Source organism: Populus nigra, chromosome 7 (genome assembly GCF_951802175.1).
Source record: "Populus nigra chromosome 7, ddPopNigr1.1, whole genome shotgun sequence".
In the NCBI taxonomy this organism is placed as follows: domain Eukaryota; kingdom Viridiplantae; phylum Streptophyta; class Magnoliopsida; order Malpighiales; family Salicaceae; genus Populus; species Populus nigra.
The window spans coordinates 3,401,328-3,429,022 of NC_084858.1; the positions used below are offsets into that span (position 1 = coordinate 3,401,328).

Genomic DNA, 27,695 nt, shown 5'->3' on the forward strand with positions numbered 1-27,695 from the left:
GATGCAAATAAAAATAGCACATACAACCTAAGGACAGGTTCTATTCATTATGTGATCATGGGTAGGTTTTTCTACGTGGTCTCAAAAGGGTCTCATATCAGCCCAGTGACGATCTTCGTAAAGACAGTATAGGAGCGTTGCAAGAAATGGTTAAGGTACATATACCCACCATTACCAAGCAGGCACTCAGATATGAGTTGGGTGTTTCACGCATCTGAACCCTGACCAATAGTCTTAGGGCAGATCGCTAGTTCCCCATCTAACCTAAAAGCTTGTGTGTGCTTTCAAAAATAAATACAAGTGATGCATGAAACAATTCTAAAAATGCATGGATAAAACAAAAATAAAAAGACAAAAATGCAAAATCTTAAACACATCAAATACACAAAGCTTAGTCCAATATTGTCAGAAAAAATACCTTCCCTAGTGGAGTCGCCATTCTGTCGCACGTCATTAAATCCATGCGGCATCGGCTGGCGATTTTTCATTGTCGTTTGATTTGATTGGTTCGTTGGAGTCGCCACATAGTAATTTATTCAAGGCTACTAGGAAACCAGATGTACTGGTCTTGTCAGAGATTCGCGGGTAAGAGACTGGTTGTGGTTAGGGAAGGTATTAGCACCCCTAACACACCCTACCTGAGATAAGCTGCTTCGTGGCTTTGACGTGTTAAAGAAATTTTAATAATTGTCTTTTCATCGGATATTAGAAATACAACTTACATGTAAGTTAATAATTCTAGACCGTGATCCAATCAAAATATTAAATTCTTCTTTAATCTTTGCGATTTTATCATAATAATAAAAACATCCATAAAAAAAAACATACAAACACACGCATACACTTTCACTATATTTTTTCTTTTTCTTCTGTTCTTTTTTTCTTTTTTGTTACATTCATACTACAAATAATACAAATTGAAAAACCTCTAAACAAAAATTACATTACACTTTGGAAATTACAAAAAAACAAACTCTAAACAAAATCCTAGAATGTGCTGGGAACGTGTCTGTGAAGCCATGGACGCCAGGAACAGTGGCGGCGCGTGGGCTCACGCGCCGCCGCGAGAATCGCCGGAAAATGGGTTAGCCTGGCTCTGTTTCTTCTCCCTTTCCCCTCCCTGCAAACGGTGAGGAGCTACATCATCTGTAACAACAACAAAAAACGCACAAACAGTCGATTTTAGATTTTATTTCCTTTGTTTTTGAAATCTGCTTCGGTTTTTTTCTTTTTAGATCTGCCCCGTTTCTCTGCCTTCTCCTTCTTCGGATCTGCTTCACTGCAGGTCAGTTTGTAATGGGTTTCGTCTTCTTCTCCTCTGCTTCAGGTGGCAGATCGGGTGGTGCTGCCGTGTGACGGTAAATCTATGGCCGGGTGTGGACGGCGCTGCTGGCTGACGGTGTGGACGACGCTGTTCGGCCGAAGAAGGAGACCGTGGGTCTGAGGCGATGGAGAACGGCCCTGCCCGTTCTCTGGTCGGTGGAGATGAGGCTGTTCCGCTGTGTGGCTTGGTGGAGGCCGGCGTTGATGGAGACCGAAGGAGGAGGAAGATGCCCCGGAGGGGAAGCCTTCGGTGCTGCCAGGGGGGTTTCTTTCGGTTTGTGAAATGAGGGGATCGGGGACGATGAAGTGGCGGTGTGGGTTGTTGTTGCTTATGCAGGGGAGACGCTGGAGACCCGAAATGGCAGGGAGAGAGAAGAGGGGCTGTCTTGTGTGGGCAGAAACTGCCACTGCTGAGGTAGGTTGAAGGAGAAAAGGCCTGGTTGGCTCCTTTGGAAGGTCTGTGTGCAGAGGGTAACGGCTGTGGTTTGGAGATGAGAGGCTGTGAACAGGGAAGATGAAGGAGAGAGGTTTGTGGCGGAGTGGCTGCTCCGGTTAGAGGGGTCTGTGTGGGGGAGAAAGATTCCAGCCAGGGGGAGAGGAGGCTTAAGCGGCTGGTTTTTGGTTTGTGGGGAAGGAGGGTGAGCGGCTGAAGGGGAAGGAGCTGTGAGGAGAAGATAAAAAAACCAAAGGGGCTGTTTGGTTTGTTCTTGGCTGGGAGGAGGACCGACGAACGGGAGGGAGAAGGAAAATCAACGCCAGGGGGTAGGGGGGCTGGCGGCTGCTCTTGAAAAAAAGGGGTTTAGGGTTAGGTTTTTTTTGTATTTTTTTTTCTGATGTTGTCAAAATTGCAGTGTAGCATGGTATTTATAGGAAAAGTTTTGCTAGGTCTTCAAATTAGTCCCTCAACTTTTCCTTTCCTTCTCTTTTCCTCTTTTTTTTATAAATTTTGATTTTTCTTATTTTTTTTGTATTTTTGAAAGCGAGCAAATATCAACATCGACTCAATGTGGAAAATCAATTATTTTTAAAAATGATGCGTTAAAAGTTGAACGGGTTCCAAATATTTTTGAAAATTTAAATTCTTTTGAGACGATGCTAAAAATGATAAAAACGATGCAAATGTATTAAAAACGTTTTTTTTTTTATTTTCGATGTTTTTCGCTATTTTTGAATTTTTCTAAAAATTTATCAAAACATGGATCAAAAATTGGGTAGCAACATTACAAATATGTTTTATTTTCACCCCCAATGATTTTTTAATCTTTTAAATTTGGTCCTTATTATTTTAATTGCTATTTATTTTGTATGGAATCATTTTTTTTCAAATTTTATCTTCCTTGGGTTTTGTTCTCTTAAATCTTATCCTCATTCATTATGTTGTTATTTTTTTTGTTTTAACAAGTTTTTTATTAATATTTTTCAACAATTCGTATAAAATTAAATTGATTAAGAGTTAAGGTTCTTTATTGAATTTGAGTCTAGAATTCAGTGAGTTGTGAGTTTTAGAAATTAGATTAGATTTAGAAAGTTCAACTGAGTTTGCTTGGTATTTTTTTTTAAAGCTTATGTTTTTTTCTTTGAGTTTTGGTTTGTTATTTTTTGTAATTTTTCTTTTATTAGATTATAATTAGATTGTTTGATAATCCGAACAAACTTAGATTTGTTCTATTTACCTTTTTATAATTAGGTTTTTTTACCCTAGTATTTATTTTACATTGAAAATTTATTTTCTTTGTGGATGTCTAAATAGCATGCATGGTAGTAAACCGACCAACCACGAAGGAAGTATGTGATAAGATTGCTAAGCTGAAAGCCCTTCATCAGAATTCACTTATGAGGCGAATCTTTCGGCAACAACGCAAGCCTTTCCCATGAGTACTCAATCCCAAACTGTGTTATCGTTTCAGATTAGAAACTAGGTACACTGATAGCATTTAGAATTGGACCTGTCATTTAATGAGATTAAGGAAATACAGATTAGAAACTACGTACACTGATAGCATATATTTACACTGGTATTTGCAAATTTTGCTAACCATATATGTTGCTTCTAATTTGGTAAATATATATGAATAGTAAATATATATGAATAGATAAAAATAAAGTGTTTATATACAAAGTCATGGTCCATTAAGAAAAAACTTTTGACACTTTTGAGTTAAAGATAGTGTTTTTTTAAACATGTAAGCCTTATACATGCAGCTGACATACCGATTTAATGTGAAATTTTATGATACCGCAGTAGTTTCTAATATTTTATTAGTAATTTTCCAGTATTTATTTTAAATAAAAAATAGATATAAGAAGCAGGTGAAGATATTTATTATTTTTAATTAATGAATCATGGAATTTATTTTTTTCTTTTATTTTTTTGTGTTTGTCTTATTTTTCAAAGTGAATCCAAAAGATAATCAATAAAATGTCATATCTAAATAACTTTAGGGTAGATGGTGTATTAATTTTTAAAGTTTATGTGGTTTTATGTTCACCTTTCATTTTCTCTATACAACATTATCCCTAGCTTCTTTTTTTTTTTTATAAGAAAATTAATTGTATATTGTTGCTGCCCAGGATCGAACTGGGGACCTTTAGTGTGAACATTATCCCTAGCTTGCACGCAGTGTATATTTTAAGATTGTCAAGTGCTCTGAATCTTTAGAATTTTCAATGAATAGTTTGATCTTTCAAGCCCTACACTTTCATATTAAACGTGTTAGTTGAGTTTAGTTCTAATCGAAGGACTTAAACCTTATGGTGATCCTTAATCAACCATTTTTTCGGAACCAGAACATGGCGGACTGCTGACTATTGACTTGGGGATTTGCAGGTACAAATTCCACAATGCGAATTGATTGGCAGAAAAGATTTACAATCTGCAGGGGAATAGCGAAGGGTTTGAAGTATCTTCATGAAAGGAATCCTCAAATAATACACAGAAACATAAAAGCCAATAATATTCTGCTTGATGCAAGTTGTAATCCGAAAATATCAGATTTTGGATTGGCAAAAAGCTTTACGAGGAGGACGATCCATATGTTACGGTTAGAGCAGGAGGAGGAGATCTGTAAGTAAAAATTGACTTTACCATTTTATTTGGAAAAAAATTGGTTCCAATTTAAATAATGATTTCGTTGTTGTAGCAGTCCATCCATGTCACCAGAGTATTTAACCCAAATTGGGTTAGTTTTTCATTATTTATTTATTTTCATATTTAGCTTATTTTTTCTTACCGAGTTTAGGCTTAAGACTAGAATTAATAGGGTTGTCTAGGTTGTATTTGTACAGCAACTTGGATGAATCAAATTAAATATTTTGTAATAAATCCAGCAATTTTTCTTTCCAAACTTTGTTATTATTTAATCGATCATTTCAATGCCTTTTCAGTCTATACATGTCACCAGAGTATGCAATCCGGAGAGCCATGACAGTGAAAGTCGATGTCTACAGTTTTGGGATCCTTCTCCTTGAAATCGTTAGTGGGAGAAATAATGCTGAGTACAGAGAACCAAGCAACTGTTTTTCTTCTAGATTCGGTGAGAGCTAGATTATTGTCTTACTTAATTAATTTTTTTTAGCTAAAACATGATCAATAGGGATTAATTAACAATTTTTCGTATTTTTTGTACATTAAAAGTGTATAGTTATGACATTCGTTTTGGGCATATTTCTTACAAGTTCAAACAATTTCAGGCCGATAATTTACACGCGCGGGAAAGGCCAGGAGACTTGGTTGACTCAAGGTTGGGCCATTATGACGGGAACCAAACGAACATTGTTCTGAAATTGGCACCGATCAATTACCTTCTCTCAGGCCTACAATGTCTCAAGTTGTGGCTGTCTGTACTCGAAGGCGAAAAAAACCTTGAGGATATTTTTGAAGAGATCGCTCCCTCGATATCTCCTACTTGAGTACCGGATGGTCAATATATATATGTGTATGTATATATATATATATATATTTTGTTTCATGTTTTCAATTATAATTACCACCTTACTTATGTTTTCCTTTAATCTTAGCAGAAACAGTCTTCTTGCACTTGTGTATCCGAAAGGATTACTTAAAAATCAGTAGCTCTTAGTTTCCAGCTTACATCAATCAAGTCTCGAAACTTAACTTAAATCTTGAGAGACACTAGTAATTACATGAAGTAATCTGCACGTGTTTCACTTTTTTTTTTAATATTTCGATAAATAAATTATTAATATAAAAGATTATTTGATAATATATCAAGTTTTTTTAAAACATATATAAAAAAAATTTGGTAGATATCAAAATTAACTCGTTTGGTTAGCTGACATACCTTTTCTGTTGTATTAATTTCTATCATTTACCCATTAGTCCAATTCTCAAAATAATAGATCAAAGGGAGATTAACTCGTTTGGTTATCAAGATTATTTGATAATATATTATATTGTTCTACTTTCAAAAATTTCATAGCCAAGACTTTTCATGTGAGAATAGCATAAATAATGTTTCTGATTGGACCCAAGAAATGAAGGGTAAGCTATCAGCTTTTGGCCTTCATACTGATGCTTTAGCTTTTATTAATCTTTCTCTGCTCGACAATGCAAAAGATCGACATAATGGAAGCAAAAGATGCTGAACATAAAAAAAGACTTGACCATAAATTTTAAAGATGCATTATTACTTCTCAGTGTTTACTTTCCGATTGGACCCTAGAAATGTAGGGTAAGCTATCAGCTTTTGGCCTTCATACTGCAGATGCTTAAGCTTTTATTATTCTTTCTCTGCTCGACAATGCAAAAGATCGACATAATGGAAACAAAAGATGCTGAACATAAACAAAGACTTGACCATAAATTTTAAAGATGCATTATTACTTCTCAGAGTTCACTTTCCGATTGGACCCAAGAAATGTAGGGTAAGCTATCAGCTTTTGGCCTTCATCCTGATGCTTTAGCTTTTATTGATCTTTCTCTGCTCGACAATGCAAAAGATCGACATAATGGAAACAAAAGATGCTTTAGCTTTTATTAAATGCAAAAGATTAACAAAAGATGCTGAACTACATCAACAAAGACTTGACCATAAATTTTAAAGATTCCATGGGTTCAATCATACACATTATTATTTAAATATAAAAAGCTTATATATAGATTAAGTTAAAAATACTATTTTACTCTTAATATATAAAATAAAATAAATATATTATTTAACATTCCTAACTCGAGATTGATGTCTGTGATTTGGCTTCATTGGGGTTTCCATAGTTTGTCTACATATGTATTAGTAATTGTAGAGTTTGATTTGGTCACTGTTATGTGACTTCTTCCTAGCTAGGTACCTCTATTTTGTAACAGCTCCTTCATTTCAATTATTTCTTGATTTTTAACTCTATCTTCATATATCTACGATCAGAAGTTAAATAAGTTCTTGAAATTAAAAAAGCTCCAATACGAAGAGCATGAAAACATTGAAAGATTTAGATATAATTTTTTTAGAATAAGTTGATATATTGAAAGGGCTAACCAGAAGATAGCCAAAAACAAGATACACGAAAGAAAAACAAAAAAGAAAAGAAAAGAGAGTCACAAAAATAAAAAACAAATACAAAAGGAAAGGAAAAAAAGAGTCAACAAATACATAACCGAAAAAGAACATCAAGATTGGAGAAGGTGATACACCATGCTTAAAGCCTTGATTTGGTGTTTGACCAATCTATAATACCTTCAGGTCCCATAATTAAAGTAGTGCCAGTAGCCATGAAGAACTTATCAATAGACTTGAGCCAATTTGAGAGGCGATAAAGAATTAAGGAGAAACTGTCTTCGAAGGTTGCAGCTCCATCATTGAAGATTACTTTGTTCCTCATAAGCCATATACTTCAGCTAACACAACAAGAGAGCATAGACCAAGCCTTACGCTGGAATTTTCCAAATACTAGGTTGGGCCACTGATGTAAAAGATCATCCACACAGCAGGGAAGGCAACCACTAATACCCCACCAATCCAAGAATTTCATCCATAATTTCCACACTGGTCTACAATGAAGGAGAAGATGATTTGAAGTTTCAATCTCATTTTCACAAAAGATACAAAAGGCTTGATTAACTGGGATTATATTGCGGCAAAGTAAGAAATCCTTAGTGCATAATCTATTTTGAACAACTAGCCAAAGAAAAGATTGAACCTTAGGAGGGACCCCTTTTTGCTATATCGAAGCCTTAAAAGTTCTAAGCCCTGGATTCACACACTACAAGATTTCACAGTTTTATCGACGGAAAAATTCCGTCGATGTGTGATTAGAAGTTCATCGATGATTCCCCATTCCGTCGCTATATCGGTCGGAAAAACAAAAAAACCATTTGCCGATGGTTTTACAGACGGAATTTGCGCGCAAAAAAAAAAGATTCCCGCTTGAAATATATCGACGGATTTTTAGTCCGTCGGGATATTGTGATTGACCGACGGAAAATAACCGTCGGTAAATCTGTCGGTGAGTGTATGAAATACCGACAGAATATGTCCGTCTGTAAATTCATCGGTAATTGTGGAAGCTACTGTTAAATGCCGACAAATTAATTCCGTCGGTAAGTCTGTCGGTAAGTGTTTAAAATACCGACCGAATTCATCCGTCGGTAAAATCCTTGGTAATAGTTTTTTTCTTAATTTGTTTTTAAAAAATTATTTAGGATATATAATATAAAACTATATAAATTAATTGTCATACAAACCAATTATGCAAATAAAATTTATATTAAACATAAAAAAAAACAAAGTTAAATAATATTCATTACAAACTGAATATGTTTCAAGAAAAATATTAAATGAAGTTTTAAAGGTAAATAATGTTGATTACAAATTAATATAAAGATGATGGAGCTGGAGGAGGAGGAGGAGATCCTGGCGGAGGCTGGTGGTTATACGGCCAAAAAAGATTAGGCGCACAAGTTCCGCTATTTGACAATTTCATAATCATTTCGTGAAGCTGTTCATGAGTCGCTTTTTGCTGTTCATGAGCCGCTTCATACTCCGCTTTTTGTTGTGCTTGAGACGCTTTGAGTTGCTCAGACTCCGCTCTTTATTCTGCTCTTTGTTGTGCATGAGACGCTTTGAGTTGTGCGTACTCCGCTTTTAAGTTATCGTATTTCTTGGTGAGTTGTTGCAAAGCCACGAACTCCTTAGATTGGGAGCTTGATATTGATTGGGAGCTCCCAACGGTTGAAACACTATGAGTCGACCGCAAGTTGTCGGCCGTAGTGTTGGAGAGCCCGTAAACCCGATTTTTATCGGGTCCACCTGACGAGCCAACCTCCATCCACAAATCCGGATCGAATTCCGGATGGGTCAAAGTATCGTCCCCGTATCTCTCCCTCAATCGATTATTATAGATCTCCTGAAAATAAATAAAAAATAATCATCATATTCAATATAATAAACATAATAACTTACATAATAACTTACAAAATAAAATGGTTGAACAAACATACCACAAAATGCTGAGCACGGTTATCAACGAACTGTTGCGCCCCTTTCTGGCGGTCTTGACTCCGCACGTGCGTCTCCATAAACAACTCCATCGGGCTCGGCTCACGTCCAAGAGACGCAGCCTATAATGAAAAAAGATATATTAACAACAACTGAATTTAACGATATATTTCATTTAAATTAATCTTACCATCAGTTTCGCATGTGCAGCAAACGGAACGGAGCCGCCAGTGTGCGTTGTCACCCCGCCATGAATTGGCCGATTCTGGTTGCCAGCACCGGATTGTGAGCGTCGTGTGAACCGCTCAGACGTCACATGCTCAAGATAATGCGGCCATATATCTTCCGGGATGTATATCGGTTTGAAATCCCTCCAAACCGCAACATCGTTCCAGCCTTGGAAACCCCTATCCCTCGCGGGTTTTTTTGCCTTTTTCTGTGCTTCATACCAAAAATCACGCAACCAAAAATTACATTTCGAAACATAAATTTTTGTCCAAAAAAAAATCCTATATTGTTTTTTATCTTACCTAGTTGCCGCGTGATTTTCCCACACCCTCCTCACAACAGTGTTATTCTCACTGTCCCAACAGAATTTGTGTTGTGTATAAATAAACAAGTTTAAATAGAAACAATAATTTATTTAAAATTATATTAATAAGCTGAAAATTATAAATTAATACCAACCTCAAACCTGTTAAACCATGCATTGATTTGAGGCACCCATTCAGGATGCTTGGATATCTGACTCCATTGAAACAATGGAATCTCCATCGACGATTTAAACGCCGATGATATTACTCGAGCGGCTTCAATGTTTGTGAACCTGAAAATAAATGAAATAGATTCAATAGTGATTACTTCATAAATTATGTTGTAATTTTAAAAAAAACTAAAACCTTAACAAACTTACATTGAAAGGTCGTCCTTCCACTGTGCCTCGTACTTGCGGGGTAATTGATTCCGCTACGAAGACACGCCGTCTCTGCACTGTGAAGTACCGCTGGAAGAGGCAGCATCGGTTGACGGCGCAGGTGGTGTAGGTGCCTCTTCTTGAGAGGCACCTAAGGAAATATCATCCTCGCTGCTAGACGAACTAGCTGCGACCGCACTTGAGCGACCAACTCTGGTTTTCGTTCTACGCATCTACACAATTTGATATAAATAATTATATAATTAAATTCAAATGTAAAAAAAAAATTCGACAGCACCTCCCCTATACCGAATACTACCCAAATCCACAAACCTGCACATATTAACAATAGCCACAACCAATTTACCCAATCTATACTAATTATTCCAACATATTCAATTACTAATCCTAAGGTAAATTCAACATTAAGAATTACAATACAAGTAATTATTCAATAATTATGCCAATACAACAAAACAATAAATAAAAAAAACTCTAGAATAACAATCAAAATAAATGGAAAAAATTAAACACAAAGCATGCAATAATAGAGTAAAACTAATAATTATTCCAACATATTCAATTACTAATTCTACGGTAAATTCAACATTAACAATTACAATTCAAGTAATTATTCAATAATTATGCCAATACAACAAAACAATAAATTAAAAAAAAAACTCTAGAATAACAATCAAAATAAATGGAAAAAATTAAACACAAATCATGCAATAATAAAGTAAAATTAATAATTATTCCAACATATTCAATTACTAATTCTATGGTAAATTCAACATTAACAATAAATATTCAACAAATTAACTAATAATAATTATGCCAATACAATAATAAAAAATATTCAATAAATTAAAAAAAAAAACTATAGACTTTAGCAATGAATTATGCAAAAAAAACTATAGACTTTATCTACATTATAAAAAATACACCAAAACAAAAAAAATACCCAAAAAAATAGAAAAAAAAACTATTAAAGTAAAATGAAATAGAGGAAACACTAACCTTTTAAACTGATGAAGATGATGAAGAAAACTTGCTAGAGATTGGAGGTGAAAGCTTTGAAGAATGGAGAGGAAAAAAATCAAAAGCTTAAGGTGAGAAACGAAGGAGAAGAAAAAATGAACTGAACGGGCGGTCACTTGAACTTATATGGCAGTTTTACCGATGGATTCATCGACGGATATAAAATTAATTATTATTTTAATTTATTCCGTCTGTGATGTGTTAAAAATCCGTCGGTAAATTTTGAATTTCGCACCAAAATTTTTAATGACCCTCCATATTTTTTGTGGTCCGTCGGTAATTCCGTCGGCAAGATGCAGCGGTCAGAGGCGCATTTAATGCACAACCCTTTGAAATTCGCGCAGTCCGTCGGTAATTTTGTCGGTAAAATTGACCCGCAGACAACTTACCGACGGATTTAAATTCGTCGGTGTGGCCGTCGGTGATCGGGTGGCATTTCAAGTAATTATTTTCAAACTCTCTGTGAAATGCCGACGGACTTAAGGCCGTCGGTGATTAGGTGGCATTTCAAGTAATTATTTTCAAACTCTCTGTGAAATGCCGACAGACTTAAATTCGTCGGTGTGGCCGTCGGTGATCGGGTGGCATTTCAAGTAATTATTGTCAAACTCTCAGTGAAATGCCGACGGACTTAAGGCCGTCGATGTGGCCGTCGGTGATGTGGTGGCATTTCAAGTAATTATTTTCGAACTCTCTGTGAAATGCCGACGGACTAAGTCCGTCGGTGTGGCCGTCGGTGATGTGGTGGCATTTTAAGTAATTATTTCATGTCACAAAATATATCATCCATGATCAATAATTATTTCAAGTAATTATCTCATAATTGTGGCATTTCAACTAATTATTTCAAGTAATAAATATTTTGTGTTTCAAAATATATATATCATTCATAATCTAAATTACATGAAAAAAAGGGTTTTACATAGGGCTTCATTTTGGTAGTTAGTCAGAATTTTCTTCTTCTTCGTCATCAATTGAATTGTCATCACCTTCATCGCAATCTTCAATATGAATATCATCTTCTTCATCGATATTTGCTTGCCCGCTAGAGCTCAAAACAAAATTTAACTCCTCTGCGTCAACATCAACAAGACTATCATAAAAAACATGAAAATTTGAATTTTCTTCCAATTCAATCGAAGGAGCAACTCGATATGGTTCAACCACCTCACTAACTTGAAAGACTTCATCTCGCACACTTGTGTCTTCATTCTCATCCTGAACAACCTCGACAGGACCCCGGGGTTTCGTTTTTAAAACGGACAACCAATCCGCTCTTGATCGATCCTTTCTAAATGAAGGGGTGCATGTGTAATAAAGTTGTTGACATTGCTTTGCGAAAACAAAGACATCGTTTATGTTGCAGAGTCTAGCTTTTGAGTTGATTTCGACTAGACCATAGTGCGGATCAACTCTGATTCCTCTGTCAGTCGTGTCATACCAATAGCATTTGAATAAAAACACTATATTCTACTCGTTATGATATTGCAGTTTGACGACCTCTTCTAATCTACCATAGTAGTCAACTTCTAACTCACTACTAGTGGATCCCTTAACACAAACACCGCTATTGTATATCTTTCTTCCTTGCCCGTATTCTTCAGTATGGAAAACATATCCATTGAAAAAATACCCGTTGTAGCACTTACATTTTTTTTCAGGCCCCAAGCTTAGTGAAGACAATGACTTAGGTGCACTCCTTCCCATTTGATAAACCTTGTATGTAATGTACATCAATAAACAGTAAATGAACGAGAATCTCGTAATGACATGCATACGTACAGTAATTTTGCAAGTTAGAATGAGTTTGTGATAGTGCTTACATGTGTTCTGAACCACGTGGCAAACTGCTCATCTTGTAATTGAAAGATCTGGGATTTGGTCAGCTGTGAGTTATTGGAGAGCAAATATTAACGATGTTGCCTGCAAGTGATAATGAGTGTATGATATTACAATATATAATTAATAGTATATTACTAACAAAGTTTAATTAGTATAAACTTACTGAATAAAAGGTCTCAGCTCATCACAGTTAAATAGAACATAGTTGTGTGCTTGTTTGAACTCTATTTCCGACAAATATCTTCCTCTTACGACATTTTTAGGTGTGGGTCGTCCAGTATTGGAGAATATTGACAAGTTCTCACTGGAAGGCACTTCACCGCCATCATCATGCCGTGGAACGCGATTGATTCTCGTTCTCAAATGAGGTTTGAAATAGTATGAGATAAATGTTGAGATCTCCTCAACAATATAGGCCTCACATATCGAAGCCTCAACATGCACCTTGTTCTTAACCTTTTTCTTGAGATTAAACAAGTACCTGCATTGAAATATTAATCAAGTATTTTCAATTAAGAAAAACATATAAAATACTTTTATATATGAATTACATTGCAACTATAATATCTAACCGTTCGAATGGGTACATCCATCTATATTGGACCGGTCCTCCAGCTTTTGCCTCGAACGGTAGATGTATAGGGAGATGCTCCATTGAGTCAAAAAATGATGGAGGGAATATCATCTCAAGTTTGCATAGTGTCTCGACGATATTCGTTTGAAGCCTCTCAATGTGATCAACATTCAACTTGCTGGAGCATATATCTCTGAAGAAATAACTGATCTTCGTGAATGCATCCCATATTCCCTTTGGCAACAAATCATGAAAAGCTAATGGGATGAGTGTTTGCATAAACATGTGGCAGTCATGACTCTTCATTCCATACAATCTGCAGTCCTCTATATTAACTAGCCTTGATATGTTCGATGCATGTCCATCCGGAAAACGCAGACTCTTAAGCCATTTGTAGACTAGCAGTTGTGTGTTTTTCTCTAACACGAAGCTTGCTCTTGGTTTTGCGACCCGTGAATCATCATAAACCAATTTCATATTTTTACGGTTACAGTATAAAGCTATATCCAATCTAGCCTTGATGTTGTCCTTTGTCTTCCCCTTCACATCCATGACGGTGTTGAAAATATTCTCAAACATGTTCTTTTCGATGTGCATGACGCCAAGGTTATGACGGAGCAGATTGGTCTTCCAATAAGGAAGCTCAAAAAAGATACTGCGCTTTACCCAATTATGGGTCAAACCAAAACCAGGAAACTTTTGCTTACCTAATTGAAGGCCAAACACAATGTCACCGTACTCTGAGACAACATCATGCAATTCTTCACCAGAAAGACGCGGGGATGCAACATCTTTTTCAACTCTGCCAACAAAGAAATCTTTTATGTTCTTTCTATACCTGTGATGAAGTGGCAAGAAGCGACGGTGACAGTAAAAAAAAAGAAGCTTTACCTCCATTTGCTAGCGTGAATGCCTTGTTGTTTTCCATGCAGTATGGACATGCGAGTTTCCCATGCGTGCTCCAACCAGAAAGCATTCCATAAGCTGGAAAATCATTGATAGTCCACATCAATGCCGCCCTCATAAGGAAATTTTGTTTCCTCGATATATCATAAGTCAGAGCTCCGGAGGACCACAACTGCGCCAACTCATCAATCAACGGTTGAAGACAAACATCTATATTCCGCCCTGGGCTTCTTGGACCGGGTATGACAGTAGATAAAAACATGGACTCCGGCCTCATACACATTCCTGGTGGCAAGTTATAAACTGTGAGTATGACCGGCCAACAAGAATAAGGAGCAGCAAATGACCCAAATGGGTTGAATCCGTCTATACACAACCCAAGACGCACATTCCTTGATTCAGCTGGAAAGTGAGGATGAACACTGTTAAAGCGTTTCCATGCTTCGCCGTCAGAAGGATGAACCATCACTCCATCAACCGCATGGTGTGCTTGGTGCCATGTCATGTGCTCAGCAGTCCTTGGTGACATGAATAACCTCTGCAGTCTAGGTGTGATCGGGAAGTATCTAAGTTTTTTATATGCCACTAGAGTCTTTCCCCTGCCAGTTCTAGGTTTGTAACGGGAATGCCCGCATGTCATGCACTCGGTCATCTCAGCATTTTCAAGGTAGTATAACATGCAGAAGTTAGGGCACATGTCAATTTTTTGGTATCCTAAACCGAGGGGTTTCATCATGGACTTCGCAGCATAGAAGTTTTCTTTCAGCCTGTTCCCTTTAGGAAAAATACTTCTTGCCCATTCAATAATCTTGTCATACCTGGCCTTACTCAACCCGTGATCTGACTTGATGGTGAACACCTGTGCTACGGCCGATAATTTACTGTGGTTCGTGCAGCCATCCCATAATGGTTCGTCAGAATCTTTCAACAAATCAAAAAACCTAGCTGCATCTACATTAGGTTCTTCTTCTACGATTGGACATTGACTGCCATTACCTTGATTCATTCTCATTGCATCTATAACCATATTTCTGTAAGGATTAGTGTTGTCATTTGCCGTTTCATGCACGTTGCTAGCACTAGAAGTAGACCCAACCACCGTTTCTTCCATTCTCCTCTCACTCTCGCTAACAAATACTTCTCCATGTGCATACCAACACTGGTAATTCTCCATAAACCCTTTGTGTAGAAGATGCATCATTACAACATCTGGATGCATATACTTTTTATTTTCACACTTCCTGTATGGACACCTAATACCGCCTCCAGTAAAATTTCTAGGAATAGATGTTGCGAAATTAATAAAACCATGAACCCCATTACAATAATCCATCCTCCGCAATCCTTGGGGTGAATCTCGATACATCCATGAACGATCATCCATGACTTATATCGAACCTCTATAAAATTATGATGACATCATGTATTAATTAACTAAGTTAGGTAAATAAACTTGCAAAAATATTACTTTACCTCGAGATTATCCAACAAACCAATCACAACTTCTCATAAATATTAAATATTCATTATCATTTATCAACGTCCATACGAATTAAAATATATAAATTTACAGAAATTACCACTCCGTAATACAATTGATAAAACTTTAAACGCGCCCATTAAGCAAGCTATTAATTATTTCAAAATAGCACATGTAATTCGGTAATTCCATAAAGAAATAACAATTTACAAACAAATACAATCTTACAAAATCTAAAACAAACCATAACATGTACAAAATTATACATTCATATACTACAAGTTTGTTTGAGAAATAACAATAAAACATGTACATCTACTAACAAAATACATATACTAAAAAAACAATAAAATTGACATTTAATTAAATGTTAAAATTTAAAAAGATAGAATTACTTACAAAAATTGATAAAATCCATCAGTAAATCAGAACACGGATGCTGTGACCACAAAACTTCAAGAAATATAACTTGTTGTGCTGATATGAGGAAGATTTTTTTTGGGGGGGCTGGTTGTTTGCAGATGGGGAGAGTTGGGATGAGGAGGAAGAAGAAGAAATAGGGGAGGAGAGGGTCGGCAGAGCTGTCATATATTAACTTTTTCCGACGGTTTCACCGACGGAAACTCCGTCGGTTATTACGTCGGTGATTCTGACAGAAATATAGACACGTCACCGTACGGATCTGCCATTTCAAATCCCTCGGTGAGTCCGTCGGCAATTTAAACGGCGAACCGGTCACATCACTGTACAGGCTGTCGTTTTGAATCCATCAGTGATTCCATCGGAAAAAAATAACCCGCCAAAACCTCCACGTCAGCGACCCGCTTTTTTAAAAAATTCAGAAACTTTTCCGTCCGTAATTCAGTCGGTAACTACCAACAGAAATTTTTCGTCGGTAGTTACCGACTGAAGTACGGACGGAAAAGTTTTTGTCGGTAATTACAGACTGAATTACAGACGGAAAGTGGTTGTCGGTAATTTCGACCTTAAAATACCGACAGAAATATTCCGTCGGTAAATCCGTTGGTATTTAGCGAATTTCTGGTAGTGACAATTCTGTCAATAAGTAACGAACAACTTTTAACTGTATAACCCCCATATGTTGAAAACGACCAAACTTTCTTATCTGAAGTTGTTGCCTTTAGCCGAAAGTTGTCTAGAGATGAGAGAAGGTAGACAACCTGCTCAGTTTCAAAGAGAAATAATTGTCTCCTCCAAGATAACTCCCACTTCCATTCCCCTTGCTCCCAATTTCCCATATCAGCAATTGTGGCATTCGGTTTAGTGGAAAGAATATAGAGTCGTGGGTAAATGACTTTCAATGGAGAGCTGTTAAACCAAACATCAGACCAGAACCGAGTTAGATAGCCATTTCCCACTACAAATCTGCAATTATTGGCTAAAGCTGAAGAGACAGAGTCTGTTGAAGTCATAAGGGATGAGATGTCCCTCCAGATACAAGACAATCTTCTATTAAAAATAGGGAAACCATTTTCAAATACCGACTTGAATTTGGTGAATACCATCTTCTTCCATAGCTCATTACCAAGAAGAGATAGCCTCCAAATCCACTTGAAAAGCATTGCTTTATTATTGGCTATCAATGACCCAATCCCAAGGCCACCCCTATCCTTATCTCTAACAACCACACTCCATTGGACTTTGCAGATTTTTCTCATTTTGACAGTTCCCGACCATAAGAATTTGCGTTGGATGGAAGTAAGTAAGCGACACACACCTTTTGGCATAAGGAAGATGGACATGAAGTACAAAGGAAGGGAGTTCAACACACTTTTGATAAGGCAAATGCGACCGGCCATGCTCAACATTCTCCCTTTCCACGAGGTGAGTTTCTTTCGAAACTTATCAATGATGGGTTTCCATGTTGAAATTCTTCTTGGATTAGACCCCAAAGGCAAACCCAGGTAGTTACATGGAAGAAAATCATGCCTGCAGAAAACTGATTTTGCAAACTCATCCAAACAAGAGTCATCAACATTGATTCCTATAAGAGAACTCTTAAAAAAATTAATGTGCAAACCTGAGCATAGAACAAACCACCTTAAGACTCTTTTAACTGATTAAGGGCATGCAAACTAGCTGGCACAAAGACAAGATTTAGATATAATTGATCATCAAATAAATGGACAAGTAAAATAACCAAATGAAGTCAATTAACAATTAATTAATGAACAAAATATATCTAAAGTGAATGAAAGTTTTAATTGATTATGGGCTAAAACATCTCTCTTCAGTTTCCACATGAGAAATTACGAAGGAAAAGTATACATTTGGCAGATGCAGCCAAAGACTTTGCATGCCAACTGCGATAGCTTTCACATTCATGATTGACCTTACGTTGCAATTATAGTGAGCCACTCAAGTTCAACTACTTTACATCAAGATATTTTGGAGAAAGATTTATAGTACTAGCTAGGAGTCTTCTACATGTATATTTTTCTTGCTTTGAAAAATAAAAACTGAAAAGAAAGATCTAGGAAAGGACTCTCAAGACTCTATCGAACCTGTAGTCTTGGACTTGGTCGTGTTAACAATTGTTTTAGTGGTCTGTGGTAATTAGCTTATATATATATGTCCTCTACAAGAAAAGAAGTTGCAGAAGTTAGTGTGGGGGGAGAGAGTTAGTTGGGAGGTGCATAGTCATGTGGGTGTTTTTGCTGATGATGTCGCTTTTATTGTGTCCAGTTGCAGCATCAACAGCAAGGCCAGATGTAAAACCAGCTAGCTGCCAAAATAAGTGTGGGAATGTTAGTGTTCCTTACCCCTTTGGGATTTTGGAACGAAGCTGTGCCATGAATACGCACTTCTTTCTAAACTGCACTTCAGACGCTGATGGTCATCCTAAGCTATGGTTCGGAATTAACATGCCTGCTCGAGATATATCATTGCTGGAGGGCACAGTCACTGTAGGCATTGACGCAGCATTCGACTGCTATAACAAAGCTGGGAGCAGCACAGACTCTTTCGCACAGTCTGTCGCCCTTGGATCAGGCCCCTTCATGTTCTCAGACACCCGAAATGTATTCACAGTAATTGGTTGCGATACATATGCCTGGATGACCAACAAAGAGTTCACATACGGAGCTGCCTGTCTCTCCTTTTGCACCAAAGATGTGAACATGTCTGATGGAAATCCTTGCTCAGGTTCTGGATGCTGCCAAACCTCAATCCCCAAGGGCCTCAAATCACTTAACTATTCATTGTCAACTTCAAACGACTACACGAACGTTTCGGACTTCAATCTCTGTGGATTCGCATTTTTAGTGGACAAGAACTCCTTCAAGATTTCAGATTGGCCGCTCTCTCGCAAGCCAAAACGTGGAAAAGATGCACATAAAGCAGATATTGTGATTGAATGGGTAGTTAAAAACGAGACGTGCGAACAGGCTAAAGCTAATGCAAGTGCATATGCTTGTGGCGCTAATGCAAATTGCACCTACCCTGAGATTGGTCAAGGATATCGTTGCTTATGTAACGAAGGGTTCGAAGGAAATCCTTATCTCCAAGAAGGATGCCAAGGTAAACTGGTTATTGCTTTTTGATAATGATTATATTTTTTGTTGGAAGTATTCTTAGATTCAAATCCGGGAAAAGATAGACTACAGATTCAAGAATGGGAAAGGACTACACCATTTTGTGTAGCTTAAGTCCTTTTCAGCCATCTCCATCGTGAAGAATAATAGTAATAAAAAAAGTAAAAGAAATCTGTTTTCGAAGTTAGAAATTTGCAAATCATTATCTATTTATTCGGCACTATTTGTTTTTTATAGTTTTTTTTTTTTGAATTCGTATATTCAGGTTTTTTCCACTAATATTTTTAACATTTACAACAGATATAGATGAATGCAAGGTTTTAAAAAACCCTTGTAAAGAAGGTACTTGCGAGAATGTGATTGGAGATTACAAGTGTCGATGTCCACGTGGCAAGTATGGTGATGGTAAAACAGGTTGTCAAGGAGGTGGTATCGACAAAATTATTGCAGGTAATTGGCTTTCTTTGCATTTTCTTGTAAGCATAGAAATTCAGCTAACTCCGGTTGATTAGTTTTTTATGTTATTTTATTTTTATATATTTAATGGGATGTTGATTCATCTATTATTAATTTTTTTATCGAATTAAATTAAAATTAGCTTATTTATTTTAGTTGGATCTATAATTCAAGTCATATATATATATATATATATTTTAAAATACACTTGCAAATTAATCCCTTGATTCTAATGTGAATAGCCTGTTTTTTTATTGCACTTAGACTAACAATTTTCGTGCATGAACATATTTTGAAGATATTTTCCGTAAAAAAAAAGAAAAGAGATATGGATACTCTCATGTTTTTTGAAAAACTCAAAGGCCATCAATTAGTAATTAAAAAGGTCTGAAGTTTTTGATTTTATAAACTACAATTAAACCATTATAAATTAATATCTTTTCAAACCATAAAAATTAATTAATTAATTAAGATATATTGTTTAAACTTCAAATTTAAGTTGGGATTAAACAAAAAATATTATTTAATAAGAGTTATTTATTTATGAAGGTTATATATATATATATAAAGCATACAGGGCATATATAAAGTGTACAGGGTTTTCATGATCATAAGGTTCCCTTTAAAAATTACTTAAATGAGACACGTGGAATCACATGATTTGCAAACAAAAAAACTGAAAAAGGGGTTAAACTTAATTCTTTTTATAAATTAATGGTTTGATTTAAAAAGAAAAGCCTCTCTCTCTCGTGTTCTTCAATCAATTGTTTTAGCTTTGCTTCGTTTCTTCTCCTTCTGGCTGCTATTGGTGTTGAGGAGACCACGACATTTGAGGTAGCTTTTGATCGGAAGGCTAACGAAGGCTTGATTTTAACTTGACTTGATAGTTGGAGGGATTAAAATAAATTAAAAAATAAAACATAGGAATTTAGTTGGATTAACATATTAAATAATATTTATATAATTTTATTTATTAAGAATAAAATAATACTTTCTTTAAACTATATATACTTTATTTATATTTAAATTAAAACTAAACTCTCATAATAAATAGATTATAGAAAATTTTATCCTACCTTTGTGTTTATTCTTAGTTATTTTAACATAACAAAGCTCATGGAGGCTTTCGATCAATTACAATAGTAAAAAGTTAGTAAATAAATATTTTCCCTTGATTTGATTTTGAAAGTAACGTCCTTCTTTGACATTTGCTTGCAGCTGTTGGCGCAAGCATTTTCCTTGTGGTTATTTGTCTGCTACTCTACATGATCTGCAGGAAAAGAATAAAGGAGAAGAACTTCAAAGAGAACGGGGGAAAATTTTTAAAGAATCAACGAGTAAGGATTTTCAGTGAGGCAGAGCTGGTAAAGGCAACCAACAATTATGCTGATGATCGGAAACTCGGGGAGGGTGGTTTTGGTTTTGTTTACAAGGGAGTTTTAACAGATAATACAATGGTTGCTGTCAAGAAGTCCAAAGGGGTGGACAAAGCTCAGATGAATGAGGAATTTCAAAAGGAAATGAGCATTGTTTCACAGGTCAATCACAAGAATGTGGTAAAGCTCTTGGGCCTGTGTTTAGAGACCAAAGTTCCACTACTGGTCTATGAGTTCATCTCAAATGGAACTCTTTCCAAGCACATCCACGACAAAGGTTCCCGGATATTGGCTTCCTGGACCAATCGTTTGAGGGTAGCATCGGAGGCTGCTCTTGCGCTTGATTATTTGCACTCTCTGGCAGACCCTCCAGTTATTCATGGAGATGTCAAGTCAGTAAACATACTTCTAGACAATAATTACACAGCAAAAGTAGCAGATTTTGGAGCTTCGGTGCTGATGTCTCCTGGCCAAACCAATATCTTAGCTACAAAAATACAAGGGACTCTAGGCTACCTGGATCCTGAGTATCTTATGACAGGTATTTTAACCGTTCAAAGTGATGTCTATAGCTTTGGGGTAGTTCTTGTGGAGCTTCTCACAGGAGAGATGCCAAACTCCATTTCCAAGTCTGGAGAGAAACGGAACGTTATTCAACACTTCATCTCAGCACTGGAAAATAATCATCTCTTCAAAATTTTGGATTTCCAGACAGCTGATGAAGGTGATATGGATGAGATAGAAGCTGTAGCTAAGCTTGCAAAAGGATGTCTACATAGCATGGGAGTAAACCGGCCAACCATGAAGGAAGTGTCCGATGAGCTTGCTAAGCTGAAAGCTCTTCATCAGAAATCATTGGCTCATGAAAATAGCGAGGAAACAGACCACTTGTTAGGCGAATCATCACAATCTTTCTGCAAGAATGCAAGTCCTCCCATGGATCAATCCCAGACTGTGATATCATTGCAGATTGAGAACTACACTAACAGCAATTAAAGCCAGACCACAATCAGTTTCCAACATTCAATAAGTGAGATAGCTCCATTAATAAATTGTAGATTATGGCTATGGATGTTCTTGAGTTATTGTCTCTAGTAATTTTCCAGGAACTTGGAAGCTTGACATATTTCAAGAATCCAGATTTTCCTTTTCTTTTGTCACCTATGTTCAAATAAAAATTGTGTGTTTACAGGACTAATTAATATACTCTCTCAAAAAGAAATTGATAAGTACCTTTGATTTCCTAATCAAACCAGATTCAATGATGTTTACCTCCATTCACAGATAGAGAAAGCTCCACAGCTAGCTCAAATTTCCATAGCATACGAATTCTTACCAAAACAAAGATTCCCATCATTTTCTAGCCATTGCAAGAGCAGCTATAACCATAGTTTTTAAATTCAACATGTTGATCTCAGGTTTTGGGTCAAGTGAATTGATCTCTGGCAAGTTTAAAGTTTTGAATAACGTGAATTGATTCGAGTAAGAAATCTCAACCTTGTTGAGAAGCAACCGTAGAGTATCCTTGACAGTATATGTATTGTTTCACATGAATGTGCAATTTTCATCACATAGACTGAAACGAGAAAAGCAGAGCTAGAGACTAATCTCACAACTAATCTGAAAAGACATAATATCCTTTGCGGAGTCTAAAATGTTACATGGTGAAACTAAATTGAAGGGGCAGGAACTGAACGATGTTAACTCATTGGCTGAAGTCACAACAAAAGATCTCAAAAGTGAGCTTTGAGTTTTTTCTAGAAACTTGATTTTAATATTTCACTATAAAAAGAATTTTTGATTGGTCATTCTTCCAGGAGTTTCTAGCAGGATAGATAGATTAAAGGAGGAACCAAAGGAGAAAAAAGATTAAATGACATATTTAAAGGTAAATGTAATCTTTTAGAGACTGTTGATCTTTAGGATTTGTTGCTGCAGCTAAGATGACAACTTGTGCTTCCAGGTTTTGGAAGATAAATATGAAAAAACACTTCAAGATGAGGTCAAAGAATTGGAACAACTATTGAGCAAAAGAAGTATTTTTCTTGCGAAATAGGAGGAATACTCTAAGAAAATTAGGAAATCGGGACCACTGTCATCAGATTCTTTTGAAACTTATGTCTTCTCTCTAAATTGTGAATCTGCTTCATTGTTTCTTTATGTGATAAATGGCTAGTCTGAGCTTCAGTTTTTCGTTATGGATTTTAATGTATTTTTAAACTATTATGTCTTGTAATCAACTTTAAACCCCTGAGGTTTTTAATCTATTTATACTGCCTGTTTTGTTGGCTGATGTCTATGTTGAAGCCCTATAAGATCGTGTTTTTGGTCTTGCCTCGACATGTACTCGGTACTTACTGAGATAGGTCATGCTTGCACGCTTCCACTTAAGCATTCTTCTTTTGAGAAGTGACATGCTCTTTTTTATTGGAACATGAAGGTATAAATGGAGGAGTGTGAAAGAGTTGCATAAAATGCTTCATAGGTGCAATAAGCAATTTCAGCAGTTCAGTCATGTAAACAAGAAGGCATTAGATCAATAAGTAAATTTCATAGAGCAACGAGAGGAACTCCAAAAAAGGCAAGCTGAACTTGAGGCAGGTGACGAGGTACTATATATGGTATTGAATTTTATGCTTAAACGTCTTCTGTTGTACTTACTGTTTTTAATATGAGATTATAATTTATGTATATTTACTTCAATGAGATTATGTTTTTACTTTAATGCTTTTGTGCATAGAATCAGAGAACTTATTGTCAATAGAAAGCCATAAATTATGCCTTGTTAATAGCTATTAATTTAGGTTGTAGATACTCTCATAAATAAAAAAATAGATTTAGCTTACCATGTATAACTTTTTATCACTCTGGATAATTAACATGTATAAATTTAAGTTTCCTTGTATAACTGACAGTCTGCTCTATATAATGAAGACCTTCTGAAAAGAAAGGCATTCTGAGATTCTAACCATTATATTATGGTATCAAAGCTTTTTCTCTGAGAACTCTCAGCCCTAGTTTTCTCAATCATAGCCTCAGTACTTATAGAGAAGTCAAATAATGTTTGTATCAGATTCATTAGCAAAAATTATGCTGCATGGGAGTTTCAATTAGATATCTTTCTCGAAGGTAAAGAGTTGTGGGGACATATAGATGGAAGCATCAAAGATGGATCTACCGCAGAAAGTTCTGTGGCCGACAAGGCTGCTTGGGAGGCCAAACATAATCAAATCATGTCTTGGATTCTTGGTTCTATAGAGCCACATCTTATTCTTCCTCTACGTCCTCGTAGGTGTGCAAAGGCTAAATGGAATTATCTAAAGCAAGTCTATTAGAAAGAGAACAATGCCAGGCGCTTCCAACTTGAGTTAGCCATTTCTAACTATACTTAAGGGGATCTATCAGTTCAAAACTACTACTCTGGTTTTCTGATTTTGTGGAATGATTATTTTGACCTTGCTATAGCCACGATCTCTATAGTAGGATTGGAGGCATGATTGACAACAGTACAACACGTACACAAAACCATCCAAAGAGATCAATTTCTAATGAAATTGAGGTCTGACTTTGAATCTATTCGTGCCTCTCTAGTAAATAGAGATCTTCTTCCGACTTTGGAAACCTACTTCGGAGAACTCTTACGTGAGGAACAATGCCTCAATACTCAAAATATTATGGAGTAGTCACGTATTGTTTCTAATACTGTCTTAGTTGCCTAAGCTGCTCATGCCAAGGGGAAAGGTCGTGACATGAGCACTACATGGTGCTATAGTTGCAAGAAATATGGTCATATTTCCCCTAATTGTCCTAAAAAATTCTGTAATTACTGCAAGCAGCAAGGGCACATTATTAAGAACTGTACTATTCGTCCTTCACGCTCCAACAAGGTCTATCATGTTGTTGTTACTAGTGACTTACAACCAGCTATGCATGCTGCAACGTACTTCTACTGGTTCACAGCCTGCAGCACCTTTTATAACTTGAGAAATGGTGCAAGAAATGATTGTGAGTGCATTTTCAGCATTGGGTTTTCAAGTTACTGGTTCTTCATCTTGGATTTTAGACTCAGGTGCACCTAATCATATGACCAATTCTCTCCATGGTCTAAGTAATGTCAGAGAATATTGTGGCTTTTCACATATTCAAACAACCAATGATAGTGTTCTACCCATTGTTGCATTTGGTGATATATCTTTTTCCTTTAAAGATGTTCTTAATTATGTCATCTAAACTATCTATGAATTTAGCTTCGGTTGGCCAGCTTGTTGACAAAAATTATGATGTACACACTTTACTCATGGTAGTTGTGTTGTGCAAGATCAAATGTCAAGACAGTTGATAGTGAAGGGCCTAAGCATGAATGTCTCTTTTACCTACAACGACCTATTCGACGAAGCTTACCTTCCTTCCCTGCTATGTCTTTACTTTGTCATAAGTCTAGGGTGTCAAATGAAGTCTGGCATAAACGCCTTGGTCATCCTCATTCTAAGGTTCTATCTTATTTGTTGAAATATGGTTTATTGAATAATAAAGAGCATTCTCCTTATACTATGTTTTCTGATTGTGCAACTTGCACTATGCCATCAAACTGTTTTACTGATGGATTAATTTCGTCGGTGTGAGGAACGAAAATCATCGGTAATGTTTTTACCAACGGCCTCGCCGACGGAATGAGTCCATCGGAGGCATGATCGTCGGTAATTTCTCATTCCGTCGCCAATGCCGTCAGTAATTAAAAAAACCAAAGACCGATGGAACACCGACGGTATTACAGACGACTAAGCGCGCCAAAAAAAATTCCCGTCACCAATTTACCGACGGAATAATTCCGTCTGTATTTTCAATGGTAATGAACGACGGAATATCCATCGGTGATTGTGGCATGGGCGGTGAATATTTCAGTCTTTGTCAATTACCGAAGGAATACGTCCATCGGTAAAAGTCATGGTAAATACCGATAGAATTTATCCGTCAGTGATTGTGGCACGGCAGTAAATTTTTTTAAACTCTCGATAAAATACCGACGGCCTGATTCCCTCTGTAAAGCCGTCGGTATTTATTTAAAATATTTTTTAAAAAATTATTTAATAACAGTAAAAAAACTTAATAACCAAATAAATTTGCATTAAACATTAAAAATGTAAAAATAATGTTAAATAATATTCATCGAAATATTCATTACAAATTTAATGTTTAAAAAAACAAAATTAAACTAATTAAAATAGTGGCGGAGCTGGAGGTGGAGGAGGAGGCTGGTTGTTGCCGGGACTGTACGGTAAAAAAGGAGCAGCACATGGATCATCACCCATCTTTGATCTAATCTCCATGACCATTTGATGGAGCTGAGCATAATCTGTCGAGAGGCATTCATATTGTTGTTTCAAGGCTAAGAACTCCTCTAACTGGGTGCTCGATACTGATGGAGAGCTCCCAACGGTTGAGACACTACGGGCCGACCGCAATTTTTCGGCCGTAGTGTTGGAGAGCCCGTAGACCCGATTTTTATCGGGTCCACCAAATGATTCGACCTCCATCCACAAATCCGGATCAAAATATGAATGGTTCAAAGGATCGTCCGCATATCTCTCTCTGAACCGGCTATTTATAGGTCTCCTGAATTTTTTTTAAAAAAATCATCATATTCAATTCAAGAAAATAATAACTTTCGAAATAAAATGATTGATCGAACATACCATAAAATGTTGAGCACGGTTGTCCACGTACTGCTGCACCCCCTTTTGGCGGTCTTGACTCCGCACGTGCGTCTCTTCAAATAGCTCCATTGGACTCGACTCACGTCCAAGAGATGTAGCCTATAAGGAAAAAAAAATTGCAAGTTAAATATATTTATAAGCAACAACAAATTAATTAACGATATATTTCATTTAAATTAATCTTACCATCCGCTTCGCATGTGAGCTGAACGGGACGGAGCCGCCGGTGTGCGTGGTCACCAAACCATGAATTTGCCGGTTCCGGTTGACGACTCCGGATTATAAGCGCTGTGAGAACCGCTCAGACGTCACATGCTCAATATATGCCACCCATATATCTCCCGGGATGAATGGTGGTTTGAATTCCTACCCAACCGTCACCTCATTCCATCCTTCAAGACTGTTGTCCCTCGCATATCTTTTCGCTTTTTTTTGGGTGTCATACCAAAAATCATGCAACCTACTTCCATAGTAACTAATTAGAATTTAGAACATAAAATTATAAATCAAAAATAAATATTATTTTTGATATTACCTAGTTGCCGCGTGATTCTCCCATACTCTCCTAACAACAATGTTGTCCGCGCTATCCCACTCAAATTTATTTTGTATATATAAATAATTCATTGAAAATAAAAATAGTACAAGATATAAAATTACAAAAATTATTTATTAAAAATAAACTGAAAATTAAAAATTAACACTTACCTGAAATCGCTGAAACCAGGCATCAATATTAGGTCTCCACTCAGGATGTCTGGAGACCTGACTCCATTGAAACAATGAAATCTCCATCGAAACAATGAAATCTCCATCGATGATTTAAACGCCAATGTAATTGTCCTGGCAGCCTCAATGTTTGTGAACCTAAAATTAAATAATAAAAAAATAATTAGTTGTTCATAAATTATGTTATAAGTATAAAAAAAAACTAAAACCTAAACAAACTTACATTGAGAGGTCATCCTTCCATTGTGTCTGGTACTTGCGGGTGAATTGACCCCGCTGTGAAGGCACACCACCTCTACGTTGTGAAACCACACTAGAAGAGGCAGCATCACAAGG

The 27,695-nt window shown here is 36.4% G+C and overlaps 1 protein-coding gene and 1 pseudogene across 1 annotated transcript in view; both read left to right on the top strand.

The window, feature by feature from the left end:
• The window catches only part of LOC133698627 (wall-associated receptor kinase 2-like), a 58,946-nt gene extending 36,789 nt beyond the window's left edge, over positions 1-22,157 (top strand). The window contains exons 2-4 of the mRNA XM_062121619.1: positions 18,184-19,070; positions 19,385-19,534; positions 20,759-22,157. Of these exons, the coding sequence (XP_061977603.1) occupies positions 18,194-19,070; positions 19,385-19,534; positions 20,759-21,912 (2,181 nt within the window). The 5' untranslated portion in view covers positions 18,184-18,193 and the 3' untranslated portion in view covers positions 21,913-22,157. The remainder of the gene's footprint in view (positions 1-18,183; positions 19,071-19,384; positions 19,535-20,758) is intronic.
• A 1,233-nt stretch (positions 22,158-23,390) lies between these two features.
• The window catches only part of LOC133699383 (structural maintenance of chromosomes protein 3-like), a 38,462-nt pseudogene continuing 34,157 nt past the window's right edge, over positions 23,391-27,695 (top strand).